The sequence below is a fragment of the Podarcis melisellensis genome (assembly GCF_964234715.1).
Source record: "Podarcis melisellensis genome assembly, chromosome: 2".
Taxonomy (NCBI): domain Eukaryota; kingdom Metazoa; phylum Chordata; class Lepidosauria; order Squamata; family Lacertidae; genus Podarcis; species Podarcis melisellensis.
In genome coordinates, this window is record NC_138529.1 from 73,907,799 (window position 1) to 73,929,254 (window position 21,456).

Below are 21,456 nucleotides of genomic sequence, written 5' to 3' on the forward strand. Positions count from 1 at the left end.
CATAAACATCTGGAGAGCCGAGGTTGAGGGAGCCTGATTTAATATAATGAATTTCCTCTCCCTCCCTCAAGCACAATGATCTGGTATAAGCAGTGCTTTTTTTCTAAAGAAAATGTTCAGGGGCATTCTCATTTTCCTACTCATATTGAAATACTGCCCTTCAATGTGGCCAAACTTAGATTCACAAAATGTTTAGGGTTATGCGTCCCCCCAGAAAAAAAGCACTGGGTATAAGGAACTGCTAAGCTAATGAGGTCAAAGCAATGGTGGTGAAACTAATCTCAAAAGTGAACTGTGATGTTGCATTCACAGTCATATTATTCAGAGAACCTCTCCCAGTATTATCTGAAAAGAGAGTAAAATGGAAATATGAAGCCTTCTGCCCCACCTTCTAGGGTCTTCAAAGGATCCCAACATTTAGAGGTTTCCTGAACAATCAAGTAAAGCATTTTCCAACCACACTTAACCCCTTAATAGATACACCTTTCTTTCTGATTTAACAGTTTACTTAAAAGTAAGAACTGTGTTCAATGGGGCATATTCCCAGCTAAGTGCATAGGATTGATTGCAGCCTTATCCATCTATATGGTATTGTACCTTTTAACAGAAAATAGGAATAGTAAGATAAAATACCTATGTCAAATATCACATTTAAAATTTCTTATCACCTCAGCATATGGACCAGGGTATAATACTTTTTTTTTGCGAACTGTATATTTACATATTTGATAGATCACCTTGTCAATAAAGACACAGCTCATAACTGGCTTTAAATAACTGAAAATTAAATCAAATAATCACTAATTATTATTAACAGCGAGTGCATACCTTTTTCTTTTTGAACTTCCAGCATCAGATGTTGCAGAAGAGATCATACTGTCTCCATCCTCGATATCATCTCTTCTGGCTAGCTCCTTCTTCTTTGCCTGGAAGAAAACAAATCCCTAGAGTTAAATTCAATCCACTGAATGTCCCCTGAATGCATATTTAACAGTTCCAGAGATAATGTTCATTCTGAAATGCAGAAATATAGTAGTAGCATCAATAGAAAGCAGTAAGATTTTTTTTCAGTCGTTCAAGTTACATGTATAAAGCAAAATATTAAATACTGTACACAGAATATCTAAATAATCAAGCTTATTCCAGAACAGCAAGCCTTCCATCTAAGCTTCTATTGCAAAATGTCTTACTAGCTATCAGTTACTCTTAATAGATATATCTTGAAAGCTGTATACAATGTCTTCTTCAAAAACCTGATTTCAGATTACCAGTGCAGAAAATTAGTTTAGCATTCATTCCTCATCCAGAATATTCATTTGTATTTCCAGCCATATGGCTATCAGTTAAAAACTCTCATTCGGAAACATATAGAATAATGCTTAGAGTTTAAACACAGAAATAGCACCAAAAAGAATTACTATCACAGCAGTGTGCCAATGCAGATATAAATGCACCAAATGCTAGCTCCTACAAAAATAACCCCAGAGACGTAGCTATTTGAGTGTGAAGTTTTACCTGCATAACCTGCTGCATTTTCAGTACTCTCTTGTAAATGGCAGAATTTGGGACATTATAACGTTTGGCATTTTCAAACATCAAGTTTAAATCGCATTCTAAATGGTCCAGAGTTTCATATTCATGGTTCTTTAGTTTTGTTCTGTAAAAGAGATAATCAGTCCCATTTCATTGGTGCAACAATTCCTGTTACTTTTTAAATAAAACATAATCTACTAACTTAAAAGTGCTGAATTAATATCCTCCCCATTCCCCCCCTTCCCTCCTCAGCTAGTGCTGGAGGAGTTAGAAAAGAAAAAGAAATAACTCTAATGTTTCCCAAGCACATGACAAAATCAAGATACAGGAACATCTCTCATGACACTAGAAGGCTTGAAATGTGATTTTAAATGCCCTGCATGGGGGTGAGGGAACAACCTGTCACGAGGATGTACACACTGCCCCTGCCTCTCATGCTCCCATCCTGGATGTTTGGCCCCAGTCTTCCCAAGTATATTTTGGAGGAGTATGCTTAGAAAACTTAGGGTGATCAGGAACTGGACAGTGCAGGGTTTCAGATCACACTGAGACTTCTAGCTGAGATTGCTTGACCATGGTTCACAACTAGGCCTGGGCGATCTATCAATATATTACCCAGGACTGGTTTGAGGTCCAAAGCATGATGGCGCCTTCACCCAGTGGTATATCATGGGTGAAACCACCGCTGCTCCTGTGTGAGCGGCACTGGTTTCACCCTGGCACCTCGTGGGACAGGGCCTGATGCAGCTTGTTCCTCCCTCCACTTTTCAACATTGCAATGTTTAACTGTATCACAATGTTTGGTTGGTGATACACTGCGATGTTGAAAAGCTGGTATCGTCCAGCCCTATTCACAACCCCACTGCCCTCTTCACATGCTTGCTCTGAACGTCTCATGAAAACTAAAGAATGGGCATGTTAACCATATGTGAACACTAGAGCTTTACTTGAAAATAAACAGTCAGATCCTTACTGCGATCAAACATGAACAAATGTATTAGAAAAAATAATCAGGTGAATTGTACTTCTAGAGATATTTCGGTTTATCAAATCTCAATCGTTCATATGTAGATTAAAGCATAATTAAGGCTAAAGTGAAAGAAGGGTAATGTGATTACTTATGAATTAATCATTTACCTTTATTTGGATCACCTTAAAGCTTATATATGATATTATGCTGGCATTCCAAGGGTTTAATATGTAAAGAGACTCTTCACTCTCAACTGCTAAAACAAGGAGCTTAAAATCTTGTACATACACACATACAGGATTTAGGAAAAATCATACAATCTATCAAATACAGTCATTAGAAGAGCTGACTCGTGGTTTATGATTGGTAAAGAAACTGTTCTTGAAACCATCAAACATTATGCCGCACCAGTTTTACCTGATTTGCTGCAATGAAATAGGCATTTTGATTTGTTGGTAATAGTCAGGATACTTTTTCTTTGAAGGCAAATGAAAAAAGGGTTCTGATATGAGCTGACCCTGGTTGTTCCTGCAGTTCCTAACGATATCATAAAGCTGATAGAGAGGGTTGGAAGTATCCATAAATGAAGTGATGCTCTCGGCTTCAGACTCCCCTTCTTCATAACGGGCAGCAGCTAGAAACGAGGAAAAACAATTACACAATTTCAGCTTATTTATCTGTTTTAAATGGGACACGGGTGGCGCTGTGGGTTAAACCACAGAGCCTAGGACTTGCCAATCAGAAGGTCAGCGGTTTGAATCCCCGCGACGGGGTGAGCTCCCGTGGCTTGGTCCCTGTTCCTGTCAACCTAGCAGTTCAAAAGCAAGTCAAAGTGCAAGTAGATAAATAGGTACCGCTCCGGCGGGAAGGTAAATGGCATTTCCGTGCACTGCTCTGGTTTGCCAGAAGCGGCTTAGTCATGCTGGCCACATGACCTGGAAGCTGTACACCGGCTCCCTCGGCCAGTAAAGCGAGATGAGCGCCGCAACCCCAGAGTCGGCCATGACTGGACCTAATGGTCAGGGGTCCCTTTACCTTTATCTGTTTTAAATAGTAAATGAGTTAATATTGGATTGTTCAAAGAAGAATGCAACTACTTTCTGCTACCTGGCTGGTTTCATAGTTCTAATAAGAGACGGAGACCTTACACGTTTTCTATGATATATACTGCTGATTCTCCAGCTTCAAAACAGTTTTATCTGCAGTTGGCTGGAAGGATCAGGTAGTTACTTATTCATTCACTATCTACAGGTAGGATTGGACATTAAAGGACCAATACAGGCAAATCCAGGAAATGTGGAAACAACCATAAATCTACTAATGTGGCAGCTTCAAGAAACCAGGCAGGAAAGCATAATGAAAGAAATGCAAAAAGCACCTGCCACATTACCCACATTTGTCTTTGCTGGCCCTAATCAAAATTAAAATACGTAAACTCATGTGGAAGAAAAGGCTATGGCCATAAGAGAAGCAAAATATAAACAGCCACTGACTGTTGATATGGGAATATCAATAATATAAGCAAATTAGAGAAGAGTTATTTTTGTGCTGCGTTCTGTGAAAATTATATACCTCTCAGCTCCATAAAGCTGAAATACAGGAACAAAAATTTTGAAACTGACAAAGAAGAATGAAAAGAGTCAGTACAGAGCAGTGCTGGATTTATGTATAAGCCAAACAAGCTATAGCTTAGGGCCTCACTCTCTTGGGGGGCCCAAAAAAATTTAAAGGAAAAAAAACCTGGATGTACATTTCCAAAATATAAGATAAAAAACAAATAAAATAAAACCCACATACAGCAACAGTGTTTTGTTTTGTGTAGGCTCCTATGATGTAAGTAATGGGCCCCGGCCGCTAGCCTGCTCCCTAAAATATCACTGGTTTGCTCATTTCTATATATAGGGTGCCTACATTCTGCATGGACTTTACATTCTGCATGGACTTTTCAACAATTACTTTGATAAAATACATACTTTGTTATGTGCAAATGGCTTTAGATACCTATTAGGTCCATAAATTACCATATAGCATATATTCAACACAAAAGACAGTGACAATTTGTTGTTGACAAAGGACAGCTGGACCTATAAAGGGCCCCATTACCTTCAGTAGCTTAGGGCCTCATCAAACCTAAATCCGGCCCTGGCACTGAGACACTAGCAGAACAATTGGGTGAGAGGGGGATAGATTAGCATATTTACTCTAAAGAGAACAAGAGGCATGGTTAAATAAGTGCTCTCTCATTCCTGAGATGAGAAAGTCTAAACGTAGGTATTTCCTGCAAAGCAATGTAAATTTAATATGCACTAGATTGTTCAAAATAGACCTGGGATTAATGTAGTTTAGGGACAGCCAATGTGGTGCCCTCCACTTGTTACTGAACTACATCTCCCATCAGCCCCAGTCAGCATGACTAATGGTCAGGGATTACAGTGGTACTTCGGGTTACATACACTTCAGGTTACATACGCTTCAGGTTACACTCCACTAACCCATAAATATTACCTCTGGTTAAGAACTTTGCTTCAGGATGAGAACAAAAATCGTTCTCCGGTGGCGCAGCAGCAGCAGGAGGCCCCATTAGCTAAAGCGGTGCTTCAGGTTAAGAACAGTTTCAGGTTAAGAACGGACCTCTGGAACAAATTAAGTTCTTAACCTGAGGTACCACAGTATAGGCGTTCTAGTCCAACAACATGTGGAGGGCTATCCAACATGCACTTTTATTAGATACTAACCTAAAAGGTTGTCACCCAGTTTAATCTGAAAGGACAGGAGGGCTAGGAACTCCACAAATGACCTTTTCCTAAAGATATTGACCTACCAGCCAAAACAGCATCTTCATCGCTTTCAGATCCATATTGCAGTGCCATGGTTATTGCTGATAAACGATCTCCTTGGACAGCTCTTTTGTTACTGTGAATTTAAAATAAAACAGCTATTGAATGAAAAATTCCCTAGGGAGAGGAAGAATAAATCTACATTTAAAACAGGAGCTTTTATCTAAGTGATACAATAAAAATAAACATACAGAAGAAGGGATGTGTGTGTGTGTTTTACATTATATGAATTTGGTGATAGCATTTAAATTTATGAACCGGCTTTCTTCCAGCTAATGTTTCAGATTTATAGCCCATGAGTTCTTCTGGAAATAAACTCAAGCTAATTTTAATTGTGATTAAAAGTGCAGTTGATAATTAAACTTGTAAAGCAGTTTTAATTATCATGCATTCGTGCTGAGGAACTAGGCTCAGCAGTAGGCAGATTACAAGACTGCAGCTTTGTAAGCGTGTCAACTTAATGAAACGCTTTATATGGGAAGAACTGTCTTGCTTTCAGCTGATACACTGTTTTCTCAAAGCAGTGATATTTTAAGCTTATTATACATTCCATACGCTGTGACTTATGAATTATTTAATGTAAGAAAATATTCTGAAACTCAAATGTTTGAGCTGTGCAATGCTGCTGTCTTACAACAATACTATTGGCATTAAATGCCCAGGACTGCAATACCTCAAGGAGTGTCTCTCCCCATATAAGCCAACCTGGACTCTGAGTTCATCATCTGAGGCCCTTCTTCATATGTCTCCTCCCTGAGGGGTCCGGAGGGTGGCAACAGGAGAACAGGCCTTTTCTGCAGTTGCTCCCCATTTGAGGAATGCTCTCCCTGGGGAGGCTCACCTGGCACCTTCCTTATATATTTTTAGGCACATTCGTCTTCAACCAGGCCTTTGGCCAATTAATGTTCTACAGGCTTTGAAATGCGTTTGAGGGTGTTATTGTTTTGTTGCTTCTGTTTTGACTATTTATTTGTGCCTTTATCTTGTGAACCATCCCCAGATCTTTTGACAAAGGGTGGTATATAAATCTAATAAAATAAATAAAATGAAATTATGTAAAGGAAACCCCCTCTCCCCGCTCAAAATCATTCTAAAACATACACACACACACACTCTGCTGAGTTGCCAAGGTTCTCTACTAGGAGTTTTACCCAAATAATGAAATCTTGTTTAATTGAAGAAAGAAATTTGCTTAACCTTGCATACAAATAAAACAATAATTCCTTAAGAATAAATCAGGTAAGGGCTCTTTGCCCCAAGTCCTGCTTATGGGTTAGTCACTGTGGGAGACAGAATGCTGGAATAGAAAGGTCTCTGGTCTGATAAAAACAAAGCTCTTATGCACTTGGGTAATCAAATATTACTTATTTTACAAACATTTTGCTTCTAATTCAGGGATGGGGAAGCTTTGGCTCTCTGGGTGTTGTTGGCCTCTAACTCCCATCAGCTTCAGCCAGCATGGTCTATGGTCAGGCATGATGGGAGTTGTAGTTCAGAAACATCTGGAGAGAAACAGGTTCCCCATCCTTGCTTTTATTGAATTTGTCACTGACAGTTCTTTTTGCATTTCACTGCTCTCTCCTTCGCTGCTTACCACTACCACCGGTGTGTGTGTGTGTGTGTGTGTGTGTGTGTGCGCGCATGTGCGTGTACACACACATGTACACACACACACACCTGAGGATTACACTTTATGTATTTGATGAATTGGGTGCTAGTCCACGAAAGTTTATGGCACGGTATATTTTGCTTCACAAAACTCTTTCTTGTTTTGACTTGTGGAAGTATATTTTGGCAACTGAGTATTTTCATCTACAGAACTATTCTATGTAATTCAATTTCAGGAAAACAAAGAGGTTACTGTAATATTTCCAGGAACCAAACAAGCTCATTACTTTTTTTATTTTTTTAAATTTTCTTCCACATGTAAGTGAAATGGACATTTCTGATTTAGAGATGGGAGGAAAAGAACCAACATTATCTATTATAAAAAGTGGATGAACTGAATCACATCCAGAGATAAGTACTCACCGATAATATTTATTAGCAGCATTTCTGTCATCGACAACACTGCCTTTACCCTGTGAGGAAGGACCTGTCAGCTTGGAAGCAGCCAAATTTGCAGTCCTTTATGAAGCATGAACAAGCCAGAGAAAGTGAAAAAAAGAAATCCACCAGACAGCCAAGATGATATAGTTAGGATGAAGTTTTTTTACAGAATAAGTATTGAAATATAAGTTTAAAAGGGTTGTGCCATTACATTTTAGTGAAAAGGGTTATGCTAAATGTTACTGAACTTCATATCAAGGTGAGAGTAATGCATTTTAGGAGGCACTATCTAATGCTAAAAGTGTTTCTTTATCTGTACTATGAGGTTATTCCCATTAATTTCGCACAAAGCAGATACAGTGAAAACTGCAGCCTCCATTTTTAGTCCAACATACAGTAGAAGCAAAGTCCTCTAAAACTGTGCTATTTTCAAACTGGAAGGAATTACACATCCAAGTGCAATGTATTACCAAATAAAAGCACCTGTGTTAGAGGCAAAAAGCCATGTCAAGGTCAATTCTCAAGCAACCTGCATTGCAGAAAAGCAATAAGAGAAGGTCTCTAGGTTCATAAACACATTAAATAGTTAAAAAGTACAGTATTTTAAGCTCTGAGATATATGCAGGAGACACAAAGAAGAAAAATATACAAGAAAAACTGAAGAAAATTCCTGTCATTACCATAGACTCAAAAACCAAGCAACTGCATAGCATTAATAAAGAGGGATGTTAAAGAATTTGAATGACAAGTTCTTGAGGTACATGAGCTTTGGGGCCTTCATGCTCTCACTTCAAAATTTTGCAACAAAAAGAAATTCATATTAAAAATTTCAAATGGACAGTTTTGAAGCAGAAGGGAATTACAAAAGTGAGCTACGTCAGAAATTTCCGCACCAACAGCTTTGTAGCCCAATATTCTGCATGTTTTCTTGGAAGTCTTACTAGTATCAATTGGATTTTCTACCAAGTGTTCACAGGACATCACAATGTATTTTTGGAAACATGGGAATAAGTCCTCTACTGTAATGCACCATGAAGATTTTGTCATGGTGGTCACCAAACTTCTGATTGGGATTAACTGAACTGACTTATCACCACAAAGATGGAGGTCAGGCTAAACTGGCTCTAGAAAGAACAGGCTGAATTTCTATGGTTGTGGAAAGACTAGGCCTAGGCGAAAATATAATCCTTTGGAAAGAGGAGGTACAGATGTTCCCCAGTAGCATCAACTACAAACAAGGTCAAGATAAGATTCAGGTGGGTGTTGGTCTGACGCAGTTGAAATAAATAAAAAAATTGTCCAGTAGCACCTTAGAGACCAACTAAGTTTGTTCTGGGTATAAGCTTTTGTGTGCAGTATAAGCTCTTTCTCAGAAGGGTAGTAGGAGATGGGTGATTGACTCAGAGGGTATGGTAAACCTGTTGAGGACTGTTAATGACTGCAATTAGTCCCAAAGGAAAAAGGATGGGATAGTATGCAGATGACCAAAACCCCACCCCACCCTCCCACTATATATAAGGGTCTGGTGACTTCTGTTTCAGTGTATCTGAAGAAGTGTGCATGCACACGAAAGCTTGTACCCAGAACAAACTTAGCTGGTCTATAAGGTGCTACTGGACAATTTTTTTTATTTATAAAGTCAAGATAAGTTGATTATGGGGCATTTGGTGTCTGGTCTGTTCAGCAGAGTCCCAATGCTAACCTATCCAATGGCTCAGACAGTTGTGAAAATCTATGTTCATTAATAAAGGAAGAAACTGGCTGCATGATTTCCAGATCCAGCTGTTTCTCCACAAGTTAGGGTCAGAGATATTTGAAACCAAATACTATAATATATAACGTGAGTTAATGTGAGCTAATATTTCTCTGTAGTTTTTTCCCCCTAAAATAAAGAGTAAACTTGAATAACTTTATATACTTTCATTCTGCCCACGGTACCTGATTCGGAGACTTGATTTGGTCAGTTCAGAATGCTCAATTTCTGCTTTCTTCATATTAAATATTTTCTTTATTGCATTTGCATCCTGTTAATGAATTGAAAATGTATTTTATTTATTTTTAAAGGCTAAAGATGACATCATCAGTATTTACGGACAAATGTTCCTTGAAAGTGTACTTAAACAATATGTAAGATAACTTCATTTAGATAAAAACTTTTCATAAAGAAAGGAAAGGAAATATATCAATATTTATGTTGTATTAAACAGAGTACAGGACATAATGCAGTTGTACCTTGGAAGTGTTCGACTTCCAAAATGTTCAAAAACCAAAGCACAGCTTCTGATTGGCTGCAGGAAGCTCCTGCAGCCAATCAGAAGCCGTGGAAGCCCTGTCGGACGTTCGGCTTCCAAAAATAGTTTGCAAACCGGGACAGTTTGTGACGTTCGGGAGCCAAATCGTTTGGGAACTAAGCTGTTTGACTTCCAAGGTACGACTGTATACAAAGCAATCTAAGCCCCAGGTTCATGGAGGAGCTTCTCTGTTGTGGGAAAGGGCACATCTACAGTACCGGCTCCTGTTAGGTCGACAGAAAATTCCACAGCATGATTCTTCCATGGCATGAATCTTCCACTAGCAGTATCCTTGCCAGCTATAGGTGACATTAACCCCCCCCCCAAAAAAATGGGGCAAGCCATGTGTGGTGCAGAGGAAGCCTTGGATCTGCCGGATGCAACCCCTTCAATCTCCAGAGAAGCCCAGCAATGTCTCCCACATCCCTACAGACTTGAAATTGGCATTCAAAAATTTTCCCCTTTGGAACTAAGTTTTGGAGAGTGGAATGAGATAAAAAATTAAGTGCTGCATGGGGACAAAACAGAGGTAAAAATCCACCCCCTTTATTCTTGCCTGGCTGGTGCATGGCACCATGATTTTGGAAATGGCAGCTAATCCACCATTTCATATCCTCCCCTGTCCCTAACTCAGAACTGCACTGATCATTACAGATCTTACTGTTCCAAAACCTGACAAATGCATTTGAATAAAACACTTCATATTAAAATGCTAAGTTACTTTACCTTGAATACTTGAGACCCAGGTTCGTTGTAAGTTTTGGCATTCTTAACTAACAGGTCTATGTCCTTGGCCATTGCATGAATGCTTTTATAACTTCCATTCTAAGAACAAAAAATGGAACATATTATGTATGCATTAATTTTATTTATTATAGTAAAAGGTTGTAGTTCAACCTCTTCGTAGTTCTGTCAAGTTTGTCATCATTTTCAAGTGGGAGCAACTACTGTGTGGGAAATCATGGTACAGAAAGCAGCGCATAGATTAGGTCCAATAAATCACATGAAATGACTACTGTCTGAAGCAGCCATAAATGAACTGTTGTAGCAAAACCAGTTTGTGTACAATTTTCAGGGTGTCTACTGCAGCTTGTTTAAACCATAGTTTCCTACTCTGTGCGATGCCAAATACTGGGAAACTGTGGTTTAACACCAGCTATCCTGGTTAGTAAATAAAGATTAAATGAGTTAAAAAGGAATGCAAAACAGTGGTGTTAAAAAAACCCAACTATGATAGAAGCACCAACTGCATAAGATGAGTAAAGGACAATGATCACGTGGACAAAACATTCCTTCTCAGCTTAAATAAACAATGGTCTATTAAACCTATACTGCTTAGTCTAAACCAGCCTACTTGATCAGTGATTGTCACTACTGTAGTGACATAAATGAACAATTTCAGTTAAGTCCCAAAATGCACAAGTAATACCATTAACCTAAACATACTTTTGCCGCCAGAAAACCAAAATATTGCTTTAACATTCATTTCCATATATATTTACTTTTAAATTTGCTAAATCGCTTTTATAAAAGTGACCCCCAAAAGTTGTACGGCACCTGTATTCGCTGGGCAATAGTCTTCAGATCTATGGGCTCTTTAATTATTGCATAATAGTCAGGATATTGCTGAAAAACAAAATTAATTCCATCTGAAATAAGCATAAACAGTGATCTATCAACCATCCTATCATCAGTTTCAACAGAACCTTCCCAACTGGGGCTACTGTCAGGGAGTTGCCATCAGAACAGGGTAGTGAGGCATGGGAATACAGAGATCCGCCCACGCTTCTGAGAAGCATGGGGAAAGCCACACCTCCAGTGGAGCAGAGGCAAATGGGAAAGCCGAGCGAGGGGAGGGCTCAAAGATGCTACTGAGAGCCCAAGCACCTCACATAGCTCAACCGGCCACCGTCGCTCAGTTTACGCCCGAGGGGTGAGACACAAGGAGGGGAGGCGGAGATTTGGGGTGTCTAAGTTCTTATGCTGGGATAAGATAGACATGAACTTTCTGGTCCTGCACTGTAAATAGTTTGTACCAATAAAAACCTGCCAGAGACAGGTCAGAGTCCTGCCTGGTTACTCGTGAGCAGCCACTACACCTCCTGACAGCTACAATCCTAAAGACATTTACTAGAAAGTAAATCATACTTAAATAGATGTTTTTAAAGCAAAATACTTAGTATTATATTGTAAGAAAGGGGCTTCCTAAAAACAGTGCAGGCACACAATCTGAACTACTATATGCGTAGGTTATAATTCCTGTGCAGCATAGAGTATCATTTAAACAGTTTGTGTGTGCAATATGATTAGCCATCTTCACATATTCTAAGGGCTGTCCCATGGAAGAGGGAGCAAGCTTGTTTTCTCCTGCCCTTGAGGGTAGGACTCGAATCAATGGCTTCAAGTTACAAGAAAGGAGATTTCGACTAAACATTCGAAAAAACTTTATGACTGTAAGAGCTGTTTGGCAGTGGAATAGTCTCCTACGAGGGGTGGTGAACTCTCCTGGATTCCTCCATTGCAGAGGGTTGGACAAGATTACCTTTGGGTCCCTTCCAACTCTAAGATTCCATGAATCTATGATTATATGTGTGTGTATACACATATACACAGTTTCTCATCGCTGATTCCAACACTTTTACTTGGCAGTCCCAGTGAAACTTCCTTGCAAGATCCTGTACCTGGGATACACAGCCTCTGTACAGTAATTATTTCTTGAACTGGTATTATGAGTTGACAGTGTGTTACTCTGGTTTTGCTGGCATAGACTGCTTTACGACTAGTCTATATCATTAAGTATATAAGACTCATGAGCTTGATGGTGCAGCCCCAACAGAACTACTGTCCAACTTTAATTTGAATGGGAAAAGCCTTCGGTTTACATTCAAAGTTCAGCATTATCACTCACCACTTTAGAGGGAAGCTTCTGAAAAAGCTCACTGATGAGATGGCCTGATGGGTTTGTGGCTACAACTACGGCTCCAAGAAGCTGTTCCAGAATTTCTTTTAAATAACCTGGAGAAGACTGGCACAAAAATGATATTGTAAAATGATTTGAGAAAAGATGAGGACCGGGTGTTTGCTGCTGGCTTCTACTAGTACTGGTTGAAGAAATAGTTTTTTTTCCTTTTACAAATTAAGGAAAAGCAGTAAAGACATAAACAGCTACTAATCTGCTGTTAGCTAGTCTGGCGGGGGCATAAATTTTAGAATATATAAAACAGGATCGCAATGTGTTTTCAACCAGGCAGGTTTAATAATGTGTTAATACTTAAATGTTTACCAAAAAAGTACTTTAATGTTTTAACTTATACTGTGCATGCGAAAGGAAACTATCTGGCAGCATGCTTTAATGTATGATTGCATTTACAGCTGGTCACTGAAGAGCAAGAAATAAATGGAAAAGATAAATAAAAATAAATATATAAACATGTACTGTATAACATAATCCTTTTGGTGGACAATTTAGTAACTGAGGAAAAAACAATATGCTACTTATAGCATAGTTCTCTTATTACTGATGCAGTGCTACCAGTGTTCATAACAGATTACTGAATACCCAGTCAGGGAGTTTACAAACTAAAATACTTGCATGGATGAAATACCAGGGGAATGGCAGGGGCAAACAGGGAAATAAGGGAAGCAATTTGTTATCATTTCAGTTATGCTACATTTAGGTATTGTTACAGGTTTAACTGCAATAGGGCAGGTGCACTTTGTACCCTTTTGGATTTGAAATGCTTATCCGTAGCTGGTAAAGCTCACACTTACTATTTCAGAAATTGTCCCTTGATTGTCATGGCCCTCGTCGTCGTCGTCGTCATCGTCAGGATCTCCCTTCTGAACAAACTCGTTTTTTGTGCGTATATATAAATCCCACAATTTACAGGCAGCCTTATATTCAGGGGAGTCTGGCTGTGTTAAAAAACCCCAAAAGAACCTGTTTGTTAATCAATAATTTTTATGTCACTTTTAACATTTATCAAATGAAAGAACAATTCCATCAGTTAAAACTATGCTACAAATGAGAACAAAGGCAGAACTTAAAAATAATTTCCGTAAAGTATATATGGTATGCACTATGGGGAAACTTCACAGAATCAGCAGTACAGTAGAGAAGGTAAATGAGTTTTGGACTCCATTAAAACACAACTGAGTGACACAATGTGCAAATGATGACTTTCAAAACAAAAGATTTTGTCACCTTATAATATGATTTTGCATTATTAAATAACAGCTGGAAGTCAGCAGTTAGCACGTTCACATCATCATATTCCTCCATTTTTAGCTTCTGTTGGATTTTCATTAAATCAATAGGCTGAGAAACCACTTCATAGTAATCTGGCTGGTTTCTATTGTAAGAACAAAGTTATTGAAAATGCAGTTAATGTAAGCAAATGTGCAGCATCTAGCAATACCCAAACTTTCATACACACTACTGCAAATGGATAGTTAAATACACTATGAACACAATTTGAAAAACATTAAAATACAGTTAAACAAACAATACTTCACTCCAGGCTGGCCAACTTGTGGCTCTCCAGATGTTGTTGGTCTATAAACCCTGACCACTGGCCATGCATCCTGGGGCTGATAAGAGCTTTATCCTAAGCATATCTGGCCATTACCCTATATTTTTCACAGCAATGCAACTCTGTCATAATACACCTTAAGGTCTTATGCAAAAATTCAAAGTTAACACAGTCACAAAAGCCAACTTTTTCTCTAACGCTAGTGTGGCTAATCTGAAGCCCTCCACACATTGTTGGACCACAACTTCTATCATCTCCAACCACTGACTATGCAGACTGGGGAGTCCAACAGCATCTGGAGAGCCAGAGGTTAGCTGCCCGTAATCCAATGATTTCTTGAGGGTAACATTGCTCAGCTATGTCGTTAATGTTTTGCTCAACACCCTAAAAAAATATTGCAATCTCAAAAAAGCTGAAACCACAAAAGAAACAAAATCTAAATTCAGCTGCACGTCAGGAGCTTTGAAGCACACAACAAAGAGTTAAACGTATTACTATACGGTATGCTAAACGATGACAGAAATGACCTGGGATGTGGAGTGGAGGCAGCTAGTGTAAAAGGTCTTCTGGGGAGCAGGGGGGCGCACTGGGGAGGATGGGGTAGGCATTTCCACACTTCTAAGCATATTATTGTACTTGCACAGATTGCAACTCAATAGCTCTTGCAATGGCAGCCGTACCTTAGCTTTCTTCTCAACAAATCTTACACGCTTACCTTCGTTTGGGGGCCCTAATGAAAAGCTCACATAGAAGCCTCCCTTGTTCATCTTTGTAATCTCTGATTGTGTTGTATAATTCATGGCATACAGCGATCTAAAACACAAAGCCAAGGAATAATAATAATAATAATAATAATTTATTTCTTTATATGCTGCCCAATTGACTGGGTTGCCACAGCCACTCTGGGCAGCTCTCAACAAGACCCAAATTGCAGTAAAACTAAATATTGATACAATGCTTTTTCCGAAGTGGTAAAAATGCTTAATATGCATTCTTGATCTCCTTACAAGAATCCTATACAGACTGCATTAGATTCTCCATATTATAGATAAGAGGCTGAGGATGAAGGGCAACAACTTGGATTAAACTACCTGGAGAATTCAAAACTGAGCTAACATTTTAAGTGATAATGCTAGTCTTACAGCACGTGTTCTTAGCCACTCCACTTGCTTTGGGCTATGGAAGCGTTGAGAAAAATCTAGGAGTTAAGTTATATTTCAACTTCTTTGTAAAAGAATAGCAGTCGTGTATTCAGTCTATTTCCATGGTAGCATGACATTTAAAAAATACTTACAGGATCGACTGTAGGGAGGTTGGAGAGTCTTCTCCTCTTCCTGCTTGGGCCTGGTGTAGTTGTGGAGTGGTGGCCATCATCAAAATCTCCACTGGCACTGCTGGAAGGAGAGGTAGCCCTTCGCCTCTTGGAACCCATGGAATCCAACTTCTTCTATAATTAAAAAAAGCGCTCTTAAACATGAGGCTTTCTATCTTGTCACTCACAGGGTGACAAGAAGTGGAACCTAAAGTTCCTCTAAATTCTGCATAAATGAGATAGTGACACTTTTTGATGCTACACAGCTAAACTCTTGACCAACATTCTGCAAGCTTGCCCAACAAAGCAATCTATTTAGTGTGGTTTTGCTTAAGCCAAGTCATCACTGTAATATCAAGGCATATGGATGACAAAAACATGATGAAGTAATGAGCATTAAAGTCAAGACATATGTGAGAGTACCAATTCTGATGCAGCCTTCCTAATTGTACTACAGATTTTATTGCATGTATCGCTGATACTCTAAGCAGAAGCAGAGATAACCATGAAAATCTATTTTTGTTTGCTTTTTTACTTAACATCTGCCCACGGTTCAGACAAGGCTGCAAAGTCCATTACAAATTTTACTGTGGCCTGCAGCCTTTGAGAATGCTAGAGAAGATGTGAAGGCCCAGAAAAAGTACACAACCTAGAGGGAAATCCAGCTCCCCTATTTCCCCCTGCCCCAACCGCTGGGCTTTCATATCTCTATACTGTACTAGAGAATGGTTCTAAGCAGTAGCACGCAGTGCGCTGGGGCAAAGGCAGAGGCACTTACCTAACCTCCTGGCAAGTGAGTCACTACTGCTTATCTGGAGGGAGAGGGGCAAGGCAGCAAAATGATTGATTCACTTTGCACCATGCCACCTGCTACGGGTCCCAAGACCAAATAGCTCATAGGGTAACCACAACAAAACCTCTCTCTTCTTGGTTAGTGATCCAATGACAGCATCAATTCTGAATGAAAGATGCCCCTCCCCAACTTAAAAAGAATGTAAGAAAAAGGTGTAAAACCTATACAGTCATACCTTGGTTCCTGAACACCTTGATACTCGTACGTTTTGGCTCCTGAACGCCAAAAACCCAGAAATGTTCTGGTTTTTGAACGTTCTTTGGAACCTGAACGTCCAACACGGCTTCCAATTGAGTGCAGGAAGCTCCTGCAGTCAATTGGAAGCCGCTCCTTGGTTTTTGAATGTTTCCGGAATCAAACAGACTTCCGGAACGGATTACGTTCAAGAACCAAGGTACAAATATACTACCACAATTATTAGCACAAACGTTTTTTTCTAAACAACTATATTATGACCCACAATTATTAGTGCAAACAATTTTTTTCTAAACAACTACATTATGGCCCAATTCTGTTTAGACATTTTTAATAATAATAATAATAATAATAATAATAATAATAATAATCTGACTGTAAAGTGAATATACACAGTTTGTGGGTCACTAGACATCATCTCAATCTGGCAGGAGCAATTAATATATTTTGCAGGTCCAGGCGGGTGTCTCTGACCACAGTACATGATGGTGACTTCAAGGACCACAACCTTTACAGCTAAAAGTGTTTAAAAAATCAGAAAATTTACAATGAATTTAAAAAATATTGAGTGACATCCAACAATGTCGCCCTCCTCTCCACCCTCCTGCCCCCCCCCCCGCCTAAATCTGTTCTGTAGGGTTGGACATAATCCATTATCTAAACCTGGAATGTGCAACAGGTCAATCACGATCTACTGTTCAATTGGGGGGGGGGTGTTCCAGGTCAATCGCGGGATCAATTGATGCAGTTTCTGTGGTTCTCCTGATCTCCCCAAAAAACTTAACAACTCTGACCTCCCTCTGCAAAAAAGTTCAACAACTCTTGGCAATGACAATGGGTAGATCACTGCCAGTTTTTTAATAGTGGGAGTAGATCGCAGTCTCTTTGGAGTTGGATGTGCCTGATCTAAACTAATCTAGTACTTACAAAAAGCACTCTCAAGATCTTGAAAAGAAAATATTATTCAAAATCACCAGTATTGTTACTTTCGTTAGTGGTAGTGGAATAACGGAGAGTAAGATGACATACTACACCAAAACTGCATCCCCATGGCCTTTCCCATCCTTTCAGTAATGAACGAAACCACATGAAACGGCACGTTTCCCTCACCCACCAGATATAGTCAGTTATATGGACTTGGGATAGAGAAACGTGAGAATGTGTCACATAGTAAGAACTTCTAAATGTTACTTCAGGAAGAAGGAGGCCTTACCAAGGTAAGCCCAAACAACATGTAACCCGTCCCTCAGGACTATTTCTCACATAATTCCTGATCTAGAAAAAGCACTTAAGATCCTATAAAATCAACAGAGGACAAGTGAGTCATAATTATCTCACACTATTGATTTCAACAAGATTTAGGCTGCAATTCTAATTCTGTTTACCTGGGATTAAGACCAGTGTTAGAAACTCAGATATATCAGCTAATTGCTAAATGGCACCTTAAACCTGGGTTACAGTCACTACAACAGAATAGCTAGGCACCTTTTTTGCGGTGGGATTTGTTGTTGCTGCTGCTGTTGTTATTAATTTCATTTCTATACTACTTTATAAAGAAAGAATCTCAAAGTGTTTTACAGCACATCAAAACATCCAATAAAACAATCCAGGAAAAAAACCCAATCCAGAATAAAACAAATTCAAGCTTCAAGGAAAATATTTCAGATCCTTCTCTAAGTGACATTTTGCTTTCCCTATACTTATTTACCTACTTAATTTATATAGCTGTCCCTTAGCAAAAGTAGAAGCCTGTGTGGTGTAGTGGTTAGTGTGTTGGACCTGGGAGATCAGGGTTCAAATCCCCACTCAGTCATGAAGCTCACTGGATAACCTTGGGCCATTCACAGCCTCTTAACCTACCTCACAGGGTCATTGTAGGGATTAACTGAGGAGCGAGGTGAACCATGTACTCCTTGGAGAAAAGGGTGGGATATAAATGCCATAAATAATCTCTTATGCTTACCTGCTTAAGAAAACTGGAGAAGCTAGCCAGATGGAGATGTCAGTCACCAACCTGGTATCCAGAGATCTCCATGTGGTTGGAATTGGACCCAGGCCTGGGGGATTTTCTAACACTGATTAAGGCCCACTGAATTCAATAGAACATACAGTACTTCTGAGAAGACATGGTTAGGATTGTGCTGACAAGTATTACTAACTTTCTCTGGATTGGAATAATTATGTCAGACATGCCACAGAAAGCCACGTCAAATGGAAGTTTCCTGGAGAGTGCACCAGTCAGGAGAACCCTGCCTATTTAGTGCAGAATTTTGCTCTCACAGTGGCCAACCAGACAAAGTAGGACATGAGCACAGTAACACTATCCCACTTCTGATCACCAACAACAGAAATTCAAAGGCCTATTTACTGCCTCCAATACTGAAAATAATATGCCTTCAGGACTTATGGGCATGGCTAGCCCACAAATTTGCCTAACAGACAAGGTTTTTAAAAATAGAAGCATTGTAGCCTGATGTTCAAAACAATGTTGGAAGGGATTATCCATACACATTTCCTTCTTAACTTCCTCCAAATGCTAAAACAACTACTTTTTCAAAGAGTATTAATGTTTAACATGAAGAATGCGCAGTTGAAACAGAAGGAACAACCTCCACGTTTAAAGAAAGCAAAATCTATTCAACTATTCTTTTGTAGTCTTTTGATCAAACTGCAGACACAATACATATAGAACTAATTTCCCTGGACTGTTCAAAGAGTCTGAAGAACAGATAACATGAAAATCATTCAGACTACAATGAACTTAACCCAATGTTTTTACTTCTGCAATGTATAAATGCTATTTTGATGCTCCATAAAATACCAAATCCTGCCTTAAACGAGCAGTCAACAAAGGATCCAGAAGCATTATTCCATATTCATTCATTAAAAAACAAATAGCAGCACTCTCAATGCACAGTGCTATTCTAACTCTAATCACTAATTTTGGAAATGAGAAATAAAATAAAATAAAATCTAACTGGTTTCTAAAGTGGTAACTAAGACAAAATAAACTGCACATTCAGACCTACAACATCCCCCTAACTACATTATCCACTTCTTTTAAAAAAGAAAAGAAAAGAAAGATTGGGCTCTAGTCATGGTTAGTCCTACTCAGAGTAGATCCATTGAAATTGATAGGCATGACTAACTTGTGTCCATTAGTTTCAATGGACTGGATTCAACTAACAAGTGCTATTAGCAAAAGCCTACACCAGGACTTCCATTAGCACACTGGGCCTCTGTCTCTTCTGCCAGAAATTTGTTTTGGGGTAATTGGGAGAATCCCCAGAAAAGTGTGCAGGGAAAGGGCGACTGTTCTATCTGGCAAATAGAAAGACTTACATTGAGAGAACTATTGCTGCAGCACAATGCTGAATTTCTCCCAGTGAGTCTACTCTAATTAGAACGTAGTTGGATACCACTCATGATCACTACTCTAGAGTAATTTTGTTAAACATTTGCATTTACCCCTGAGAGCCAGATTAATTAAAAACTCATGAACGAGGTAAATGAACAAGTATGATCTGTCATGCCAAATATGAAACAAAAATGCCTGAGATGTGTGAAAGAGACAAAATGGCACACACATTAGCAGTAAATTACCAGATTTACCAGAGTACAACCAGCACCACGAAAAGCCAGTCTCCTCATTATGTCTGATAGGCAAGTAAAGAAACTGAGAAAAGGCAAATCCTTAAAGCACCAATTCAGCAGTTGTATTAGTACAGGCAAAACTGAAAGAGAAGACAACAAAAGGAAAGAAAAACAAAAGGAAAACAAAGGGAAGAATAGGTAAATTAAGGAATCAAGAAGAATGGTTAAGGAAAGATATACGCAAAACAGAGAAAATGCAGTAGATATATTAGGCCATTGCCATTTCACAAAGACCCCATTCACATAACATTCCAGGGCTGGGGGAACTGTGACCCTCTAGATATTGTTGCACTACAAATCCTAGCATACCTACAAATTCAAGTTCAACATGGGTTCCTGAGCCCTATTTTAAGCTCAGGACTAAAAGTGCATTCTTTTAACAAGTAAACAAAGGGTGCAGTCCCATTCTGACGAAAACTGGAAGGGTCATATTCAGTGCCACGATTCCAATATCGCAACAGACTTCCACTAGCACCATGGAACTTCCCCCTCCTCTCCCCTGCAGCCCACCCTTCAAAATTTGAGCAAGAGGGTTGGGGGGTCCTCCAGAGAAAATTTTGAAGGCACTCAAATGAGAGAAGAGAAAGGAGAACTCCTGTTGAGCAAGTGAAACTCCCCATGCCCAGTACAGTATTAGATTACGATCTTAAAACTCCTATTGTTTTTCATAGGGCAGAACTGCAATAATCAATTCACATAATTCCAAGAATGAGGCTATAATTGTATGGAATTCACTGCCCATATAGCATAAGCAGTTCACAAATCACAATAGTTTAAATATTTTTAAATACTTCATTATGAAGAATATGTTGATTGGTATCCACAGCACAGTGTGATCAAAAATAGAAAAGTCTAGTACTGTCCTCATCATCAGAAACATGCATCTATGTTTTATTACAAGGTCAATAATTGTATTTATTTTGAAAATGCAAAAACTATACAAACACGCCTACATATCAACCACTTAGCATCTATATGAAGTACTGAGACATATCACTCATAGTTTTGAATCATTACTATATTGGCAACACCCAACTTTGTTTTTATTGTACATCCAAGCCAGGTGTAGATTCCATGAGCCAATGCTCAGATGAAGTTATAGACTGATACTGACAAATGAAATGAACCCAGAGGAACTGATGCTTGAAGATTCAAATGATCTGGGATTTACCTGTTGTATCATACCTCCTGAGAGAGCAGGTATGCAGTATAGAGGTACTCCAGGACCTG

The 21,456-nt window shown here is 39.1% G+C and overlaps 1 protein-coding gene across 17 annotated transcripts in view; it reads right to left on the minus strand.

Annotated features, from left to right (window-relative positions):
* The window catches only part of PBRM1 (polybromo 1), a 56,480-nt gene that overhangs the window by 32,962 nt on the left and 2,062 nt on the right, over positions 1–21,456 (minus strand). For 9 of the 17 annotated variants that reach the window (XM_081900204.1, XM_081900214.1, XM_081900203.1 and 6 more), the window contains exons 1-14: positions 20,176–20,306; positions 15,507–15,659; positions 14,928–15,025; positions 13,885–14,032; positions 13,452–13,595; positions 12,589–12,705; positions 11,238–11,306; positions 10,407–10,505; positions 9,328–9,413; positions 7,372–7,467; positions 5,325–5,416; positions 2,921–3,137; positions 1,516–1,657; positions 829–926 (exon numbers count right to left, since the gene is read on the minus strand). In XM_081900204.1, coding sequence (XP_081756330.1) covers positions 829–926; positions 1,516–1,657; positions 2,921–3,137; positions 5,325–5,416; positions 7,372–7,467; positions 9,328–9,413; positions 10,407–10,505; positions 11,238–11,306; positions 12,589–12,705; positions 13,452–13,595; positions 13,885–14,032; positions 14,928–15,025; positions 15,507–15,659; positions 20,176–20,223 — 1,607 coding nt within the window. In that variant the 5' untranslated portion in view covers positions 20,224–20,306. Of the gene's footprint in view, positions 1–828; positions 927–1,515; positions 1,658–2,920; positions 3,138–5,324; positions 5,417–7,371; positions 7,468–9,327; positions 9,414–10,406; positions 10,506–11,237; positions 11,307–12,588; positions 12,706–13,451; positions 13,596–13,884; positions 14,033–14,927; positions 15,026–15,506; positions 15,660–20,175; positions 20,307–21,456 lie in introns of those variants that run through there. The other 8 variants (XM_081900206.1, XM_081900205.1, XM_081900215.1 and 5 more) reach the window with 4 other exon arrangements.